General features: G+C 47.2%; 1 protein-coding gene across 1 annotated transcript; it reads right to left on the bottom strand.

Moving 5' to 3' along the window:
• Window positions 1-6,762: 6,762 nt before the first annotated feature.
• LOC121583399 (beta-1,3-galactosyltransferase 9) lies at window positions 6,763-8,983 on the bottom strand. The gene is made up of 3 exons (XM_041899577.2): window positions 8,914-8,983; window positions 7,951-8,654; window positions 6,763-7,680 (listed from the first exon to the last, which is right to left on the bottom strand). Exons 1-3 carry the CDS (start codon window positions 8,917-8,919, stop codon window positions 7,296-7,298), a joined length of 1,095 nt encoding a protein of 364 aa, XP_041755511.1. The 5' UTR covers window positions 8,920-8,983; the 3' UTR covers window positions 6,763-7,295.
• Between the last annotated feature and the right edge of the window lie 215 nt (window positions 8,984-9,198).

The following is a 9,198-nucleotide window of genomic DNA, read 5'->3' on the forward strand; positions in this document are numbered from 1 at the left end:
CAGGGAGGGTAACAGATCCAGATCAGGGCAGGTGTGGTACCGTAATGTCCTAGTGTCCGTGGTGAGTCCAAAAGAGAGGTCCGGTAATGGAGAGCAGGATGGTGGTGGCAGGAGTGAAGCGGAGGCAGGAGTCAGGTTCCAAATATCTGTGGCACAGGAGAAAAAGTAAATAGAACAGGCCAAAACACAAAGAGCAAAAATAAACAGGTTGAGTCGGCAGCGAGACTAACATGGTCGTCTTGACTATGATCTGACGATGAGTGGTAAGTTTGACCGGGTCTTAAAGGCTGAGGTGATATGGTGAATGAGCTGCAGCTGGAACCCTGACTCCCGCACACCAGACTTCACTCCTGCAATCAAGGACAGACAGAGGGGAGGGAGAGAGCAGAGAGAGCTACCTATCAGCAGTAGGCCTAACAGTTACCTGTATTAATGGCACCTATTTGAACTTGTTATCAGTATAAAAGACACCTGTCCACAACCTCAAACAGTCCCACTCCAAACTCCACTATGGCCAAGACCAAAGAGCTGTCAAAGGACACCAGAAACAAAATTGTAGACCAGCACCAGGCTGGGAAGACTAAATCTGCAATAGATAAGCAGCTTGGTTTGAAGAAATCAACTGTGGGAGCAATTATTAGGAAATGGAAGACATACAAGACCACTGATAATCTCCCTCGATCTGGGGCTCCACACAAGATCTCAACCCGTGGGGTCAAAATGATCACAAGAACGGTGAGCAAAAATCCCAGAACCACACGGGGGGACCTAGTGAATGACCTGCAGAGAGCTGGGACCAAAGTAACAAAGCCTACCATCAGTAACACACTACGCCGCCAGGGACTCAAATCCTGCAGTGCAAGACGTGTCCCCCTGCTTAAGCCAGTACATGTCCAGGCCCGTCTGAAGTTTGCTATTAAAAAATAGTGCATTTGGATGATCCAGAAGAGGATTGGGAGAATGTCATATGGTCAGATGAAACCAAAATAGAACTTTTTGGTAAAAACTCAACTCGTCGTGTTTGGAGGACAAAGAATGCTGAGTTGCATCCAAAGAACACCATACCTACTGTGAAGCATGGGGGTGGAAACATCATGCTTTGGGGCTGTTTTTCTGCAAAGGGACCAGGACGACTGATCCGTGTAAAGGAAAGAATGAATGGGGCCATGTATCATGAGATTTTGAGTGAAAACCTCCTTCCATCAGCAAGGGCATTGAAGATGAAACGTGGCTGGGTCTTTCAGCATAACAATGATCCCAAACACACTGCCCGGGCAACGAAGGAGTGGCTTCGTAAGAAGCATTTCAAGGCCCTGGAGTGGCCTAGCCAGTCTCCAGATCTCAACCCCATAGAAAATCTTTGGAGGGAGTTGAAAGTCCGTGTTGCCCAGCGACAGCCCCAAAACATCACTGCTCTAGAGGAGATCTGCATGGAGGAATGGGCCAAAATACCAGCAACAGTGTGTGAAAACCTTGTGAAGACTTACAGAAAACGTTTGACCTGTGTCATTGCCAACAAAGGGTATATAACAAAGTATTGAGAAACTTTTGTTATTGACCAAATACTTATTTTCCACCATAATTTGCAAATAAATTCATAAAAAATCCTACAATGTGATTTTCTGGAAAAAAAATTCTCATTTTGTCTGTCATAGTTGACGTGTACCTATGATGAAAATTACAGGCCTCTCTCATCTTTTTAAGTGGGAGAACTTGCACAATTGGTGGCTGACTAAATACTTTTTTCCCCCACTGTATGTTGTGAAATATGTTATGTATGTATTGTGATGTTTTTAAAATGTATAACTGCTTTAGTTTTGCTGGACCCCAGGAAGAGTAGCAGTGGCTAATGGGCAGCTAATGGGGGATAATGGGGGATCCATAATAAATACAAATACTGATTTGAATGACCTCTGATCTATGTCCTTACTTTTACATTTTACAGATGCTTTTATCTAGAGCGACTTACAGTTAGTGATTGCACACATTTTTCATACTGGCCCCCCATGTGAAACTAACCCACAACCCCGGCGTTGCAAGCGCCATGCTCTACCAACTGAGCTACAGGGGACTATTAGTGCGGTTTATAGTTCATAGCCCTATTTGTGATTCGGACCACAGGGAGAAAGAGAGGGCGTTGCCTTTCAGTAAGGGTAGGCTGTTTTTAGTCTATTCTACAATTTTTTCTTAATGGTGTTATAAAGGGTAGTGATTCCAATTCGATTTGTTATTTTAAATTGTTTTTTATTTCACCAGTAGTGCTGTTGTTTTTACACATTAATCACATTGTAAATCACATTCATCACGTGTCAACATGGGGAAATTACCAGTCCTCTGAAGGTTTTTTCGATTGAAGTTGTACACACCTTGATGGATATATAGAAGTGTATCGTTGTGTTGTTTGTTCTGTTTTGTTTTGATACAAATCTCACCAGATTGGGCCTACTGGATGATCGAGATTACTCCCTGAGGATTAGTGGCCTAATTTCCTGATCCTTTGACTCTACGGTGAGGTCGATAGTGTGATAGGGGAGTATAAGCCAATTTGAAAATATTGTTTCAACAGAATGTGTTGTTATTCTATTTGACATTTGTCTTAGAAATTTGTATTAAGGATATTGGTAAAAGTAATAATTAGTCATACAGAAAATGCTTGTCTGGATTTCCTGAATCAGAAATGAACTGAACTAAACTGTTGTTCTGATCTGTCCTCTCTCGAGGTTATGGTAAAGGTGACAACAGATGGTGTCTAGAATACATTTTACTTAAACCGGGAGTCACTACCTGGATTTGTCCAACAAGATATGCTAATTTTAGTTTCTACAGATGGTGTTATGGGGATGGAAATAGTTATTTCCACCATGTTGACCAATGGGAGTGCTCAGTATCAACATGATTATTGTGTTTCGATGAAAAATGATTTAGATTGTAGAGAATTTCTTATTGATATTTTAATGTTTATATTAATCCCAATGAAGGATAATTTTATGTTAAGGTTGAAAGCTCAATGAACCAACGGAGGGAGCTTACATGGAAATAAGATACTCGACATTGAAGGGTTTTGATTCTCTGTTTTTCTTATCTTTAATAATTCATATATTCTACAACAAATGTTAGTAAGATTTGCCATGTTACTGTTCATTTTTTTCCTGGAAGGAACATAGTCCCTTGAAAGGGGAATGTGAGAGAAAAATGTACATGTAACATGTTTACCTGCTTTGTTTAATATTAATAGTTAACAATTATATACTGTTCTACTAATGCTGTGTTTTTTTAAAGGTATGGTTTCTACTCCAGCTACCTGCAGCTAGTCTAGGCGTAAGGTCAAGGACATGGGCATTACTAGAGATCGGGGTTGTCACACCCTGGCTATGGGACTCTAGTTGTTGAGCCAGGGTGTGTTTGTTCTATGTGGTGTATTTCTATGTTGGGGGTTCTAGTTCGTCTATTTCTATGTTTTGCCTGAGTGACTCCCAATCAGAGGCAACGAGTATCAGCTGTTGGCTGGTTGTCTCTGATTGGGAGCCATATTTAAACTGTCTGTGTTTCACTTTGTGTTTGTGGGTTTTTGTTCTGTGTCGGTCATTGTTACCGTGGACTTCACGAGTCGTTTCTTGTTTTGTTGTTTCGTGTGTGCACTTTAATTAAATAAAGTTAAACATGTTCGTTCAACACGCTGCGCATTGGTCTCTCCCTGACGATCGTGACAGAAAAACCCACCATACCAGGACCAAGCAGCGTGTCCAGGAGCAGGCAGCCTGGACATGGGAGGAGATATTGGGCGGGAAAGGGTCCTGGACCTGGGAGGAGATCCTGGCCGGGATGGACCGCCGGCCATGGAGTGAGACAGTTGAGAGGCGACGGAGAGAGGAGCAACGGCGTAAGCAGTGTCAGCGTCGGACGGTCGAGAGGCAACCCCAAAAAATGTTTAGGGGGGCACACGGCAGGGGGCGACTGGGCAGCAGGAGGCTGCCACAGGGCGATTAGGTGAGGAGGCCACCAGGTTAAGGGGCTACTGGCGCAGAGGGAGCAGGAGTTAGTGTTGCAGAGGATGGAGCTATTGGAGGCGATAAGGGAAAGGGTGAGAAATGAGGCACGGCGAGAGGAACTCGGTAGGCAGCTGAGGGAGCGGAGGGTTATGATGAAACCCAGTCCCGCTCCTCACACCAAGCAAGTGGTGTGCGTCACCAGTCCGGTCCGGCCCGTTCCTGCTTCCCGCACTAAGTGTACGGTGCACGTCGCCAGCCCAGCCCGGCCTGTCCCTGCTCCACGCACCAAGCCTACGGTGTGCGTCGCCAGCCCAGTCCGGCCTGTCCCTGCTCCACGCACCAAGCCTACGGTGTGCGTCGCCAGCCCAGTCCGGCCTGTCCCTGCTCCACGCACCAAGCCTACGGTGTGCGTCGCCAGCCCAGCCCGGCCTGTCCCTGCTCCACGCACCAAGCCTACGGTGCGCGTCGCCAGCCCGGCCCGGCCTGTTCCTGCCACTCGCACCAAGCCAGGGGTACAAGTCGTCAGCCTGGTCCAGCCTGTTCCTGCCACTCGCACCAAGCCAGTGGTGCGAGTCGTCAGCCTGGTCCAGCCCGTTCCTGCCACTCGCACCAAGCCAGAGGTGCGAGTCATCAGCCTGGCAAGGCCCGTCGCTGCTCCACGCACCAAGCCAGAGGTGCGAGTCGTCAGCCTGGCAAGGCCCGTCGCTGCTCCACGCACCAAGCCAGGGGTGCGAGTCGTCAGTCCGGTGAGGCCCGTTCCGGCTCCACGCACCAAGCCAGGGGTGCGCATCGTCAGCCCGGTCCGGCCCGTTGCTGCTCCACGCACCAAGCCAGGGGTGCGAGTCGTCAGTCCGGTGAGGCCCGTTCGGCTCCACGCAGCAAGGCAGGGGTGCGTATCGTCTGCCCGGTCCGGCCCGTCGCTGCTCCACGCACCAAGCCAGGGGTGCGCATCGTCAGCCCGGTCCGGCCCGTTGCTGCTCCACGCACCAAGCCAGGGGTGCGAGTTATCAGTCCGGTGAGGCCCGTTCCGGCTCCACGCACCAAGCCAGGGGTGCGTATCATCAGCCCGGTCCGGCCCGTTGCTGCTCCACGCACCAAGCCAGGGGTGCGCATCGACAGCCAGGTCCGGTCCTTTCCTGCCTCACGCACCAAGCCTGGGGTGCGCGTCGTCAGTCCGGCACAACCCGTGCCTTGGTCATCGGTGCCAAATCAGGTACCGCTTTATTGCTCCCCAACGGAGCTGAAGCTAGCCGCTCCTGCTACGTCCAGGTCAGCTCCAGCCAGCGGGGTCAGACCGGACCAGGGGCGCTATGGGGGGTTTATTGGAGGGTGGTGGGCAAGCCCGGAGCCAGAACCGCCGCCGAGGAGGTATGCCCACCCAGCCCTCCCCTGTTTTGCTCTTTTTGAGGCGCGGTCGCAGTCCGCTCCTTTAGGGGGGGGTACTGTCACACCCTGGCTATGGGACTCTAGTTGTTGAGCCAGGGTGTGTTTGTTCTATGTGGTGTATTTCTATGTTGGGGGTTCTAGTTCGTCTATTTCTATGTTTTGCCTGAGTGACTCCCAATCAGAGGCAACGAGTGTCAGCTGTTGGCTGGTTGTCTCTGATTGGGAGCCATATTTAAACTGTCTGTGTTTCACTTTGTGTTTGTGGGTTTTTGTTCCGTGTCGGTCATTGTTACCGTGGACTTCACGAGTCGTTTCTTGTTTTGTTGTTTCGTGTGTGCACTTTAATTAAATAAAGTTAAACATGTTCGTTCAACACGCTGCGCATTGGTCTCTCCCTGACGATCGTGACAGGGGTATCTGGAGCTGACAAATGATTTATGAATGGTTGGGTGATAAAACCTTCAGCATGCATTCAATAGAATGAGTTGGTGTTTATGTAATGTAAGGTACCAGGGAGAGATGGCTCGGGTATGGATAAAGATGAAAGGAACCTTGTCTTAGGGGCCAAACTTGGGTTTCTGTATAATAAGAACAGTCTTCAGGGCAAATGCTATCTGGCTGGGGGATACTCCTTTCTCATATATCAAGTCTCACCTTTTGACCCATTGCACACATTTGCTGTTTGTTATGTACAATAGGAGAGGGTATCGTGCTATAGAAGATCTTTGTATTCTTTGTATGTGAGAGCTCTCGGCATCACACTTCAGAGTGTGGGGTCGACCAGTCTCATTATTGCAATAATTAATCGATATTAAATAACGATGATTGTTTGAAGAAATGACAGTCTTTCTCACTTTATTATAATTTCCACCACAACCTTGAGGACAACAAATTGTAAAAATGTAAATAAACTACAAATGACAGAATTAACACTACAGCTTCAAACACCACAAATCCAAACAGTTGCAATTCTCATTAAATTCATTCAAATGTAAAGTCCTAAACTACCCTAGATGCACCAGAGAGTCAATATGTAGGGAGTTTTATAGGCTATTCCAAAAATGGGGGGCACTAAAACTGAAGGTGGATTTACCTACAGTAGATCGGGGATGGAACCTTGAGAGTTAACCATCCCTGTGAACGGGTTTGGTGTCTCATATTTTAACATTTTAACAGTGAAGTGAGGTAGGTCAGAGGCTTGTATAGTAGAGCTTTGTAAACAAAAAGTTATCTACAGGACTTTAATGAGGACCGGCCAACCTTTTGATACAGGATGCAGTGATCCGTATTAAAACTGTCACCTGTGATAAAGCGAAGTTATATCTGTTTGGGCTTCTTGTGGTGAATTTGTAGTACAAATTATTTGTAATTATGTTCTGGCCCCTTGTTCATCCGCTCAAGAAAAAAATCGGCCTGAGATGGAGACTTTAATCCGACATATGAATAATTAACTTGAAGATTAAAATTCATATCAACCAAAGCTTGAAACCATGTGTATTGTCTACTTTTAGTTGAAACCTGGGTTGAATTGAAACAAAAGATGTTGATGAATGCTATACAGGCCTAAATAGTATAATTGATGATTTATGACTTATAAAGTATAGTTACATTCCAAAATCAGCACCTCCCACCTCAGCAACAATATCTGGCTTCTTCTGCAAAACAATCTTACTTTTCGTAATCAAATCCCTTTAACTGCCACACTTCAATTAATATTTAATACGCTTCTTTTGTTGGTGCTGCCTTTCCTTCGTCACTAACATGATCATGATCAAATAGAGTAGGGAGTTGTTTCCTGAAATAAAAACTAAAATGTAATACTGAGACTCATATTCAAAGTTATATCACGCACACACACACACACACACACACACATACACACGCGCACACACACACACACACACACACTGGCCATGGGATTCAGTCTTCCTGTCCCTTCGAGTTGAAGAAAGACAGTTTGTCCAGGTAAGTGAGGGCCTTGCAAGCCACCAGGCCATAGTAGGTCTCTAGAAGGGAACATCCTCCATCCTCCTGGCCCAGATCTGCCCACACCGTCCCAAGCTCCTCACTTCCCACCCCCGGGGAGTTGAACAGGTAGCGGTAACAGCAATCATTATAACGAATGTGCTTCTCCCCTGAGAAGCGTGCACTGTGGGTGGGTACCACCCCGGCCTTCCAGGCACACAGGCCCACAAACACATCAGCGGGAAGGGTGGTATGGACCCCAGCTGACGCCACATACACCTTCCTAACCACATCCTGGGAGAGGACAGAGGCAGTTCTGGCACAGTAGTCTGGGAGATACCTGTTAGGGCACAGTAAAATGTACACTGTCACTATACCTTGGGTCCAACCAGGGTGCATATTAAGGAGCAAACAGAATACATGGGAGTTATTCAGCCTTTTGAAGGACAATGGAAGCTTATTGTAAACTTTTTCAATTCAGTACAATTAACGCATTGTTTCTTAATAATAGAAAGTATTTTCCTACTGTTTCCATAATTATTTTCCTACTGTTTACATTGCCCTCCAAGAGTGGATGAATAACTCTCCTATATATATCCAGGTACAGTACCTGTCTGGATAGAGGGCTGGAGCTAAGTAGCTGGGACTGGAGGGGTCTCGGTTGGGGGTGTCTTTGTGCATCACCCTCCCCAAGTAGAGGTCCTCAGGGTGTCTTCTCAGCCCCAGAAGGTAACCCCCTAACGCAGGGAGATTGACAAACACAGAGTCCTCTGTGATCAGGACGAACCTGGCTACTGGGCAGAAAGCCACCACCCACCGTAACGCCAACACCTCCCTCTCGGCCTGACCATGAGGGGAGTCATTCACGTAACCTTGGACCATGTCACCGTGGCGACCGGACTCCGTCATGACAGTCTCCTGGGTAGCGGTGGAGGGAGACAATCCCAGGAAGAAGAGTGTTCTCACGGCGAAACCCTGGACACGTGTTTGGTTGGCCCAGGTGGTCCTTACCGCATTCCTCTGGGTGTGATTGCTTGGAGAACTGAAGACGATGGTGAGGAGGAAGAGGTCACTGTTTAGGCAGGCGTTTGGGGTAATGGGGTAATACTGGGACTCATTTCCCCTGGTCCCACTCAGGTCTAGTTTACGGGCCCTCTCCCTCACGTCCAGGACTGTTCCATCTGTGTAGATCCCTGGGGTGGGCTGGAGAATGTACTCCTCTACAAAGTCAGCCCCAAACAACAGGGCATGGAACAGAAGCACATTGAAGAGCAGGAAACACCACTGGTGGGTACGCAACCTGCACAGAGAGAACTTGAGAGGAGAGAGAGAGAGAGAGAGAGAGAGAGAGAGAGAGAGAGAGAGAGAGAGAGAGAGAGAGAGAGAGAGAGAGATTCAAACTTACTGATGTACTCAAACACATAAAATAAATACAAACCACAACCCAGGTCTCAATGCTGAGCTGTTCCTAATGTTAATTTAGAAGATCCACAGACATGGTTGGGAGTTTTCAGTTAGAAATAAAAAAGGTCAGTATCATGCTAATGTCTGTGAGGGAACTAAATATGCTTACCTGCATGGTGTCTGCTCATAAGGAACTGCTCCTCTGCCCCTGAACCAGTAAAGCCCTGAGTAACTTGGTGACTCCGGTTGAATGAATAGACTAGCATGAATCTATTTTGTAGAGGTCTTTCCACCACCTGGTAACTCTACCGCCGGGTAACAGTAACACTACACTCTTCCACATGGTCAGATGGCTGGCTATTCACAAGGAAAGTATCCTCCATCATACATATAGTAATGGCCTGCAGAAAGACTGGATTAACGCACTGTATGAGAAACAACAACCTAGGTAAAC

Source organism: Coregonus clupeaformis, chromosome 15 (assembly GCF_020615455.1).
Source record: "Coregonus clupeaformis isolate EN_2021a chromosome 15, ASM2061545v1, whole genome shotgun sequence".
NCBI classification, from domain to species: domain Eukaryota; kingdom Metazoa; phylum Chordata; class Actinopteri; order Salmoniformes; family Salmonidae; genus Coregonus; species Coregonus clupeaformis.

Bases quoted from the DNA above. Each gene is read 5' to 3' on its own strand.
- LOC121583399 (XM_041899577.2), bottom strand. The intron at 7,681-7,950 runs GTACTGTACCTG...GTGCCCTAACAG, and splicing joins CCAGCCCTCTATCCAGACAG to GTATCTCCCAGACTACTGTG.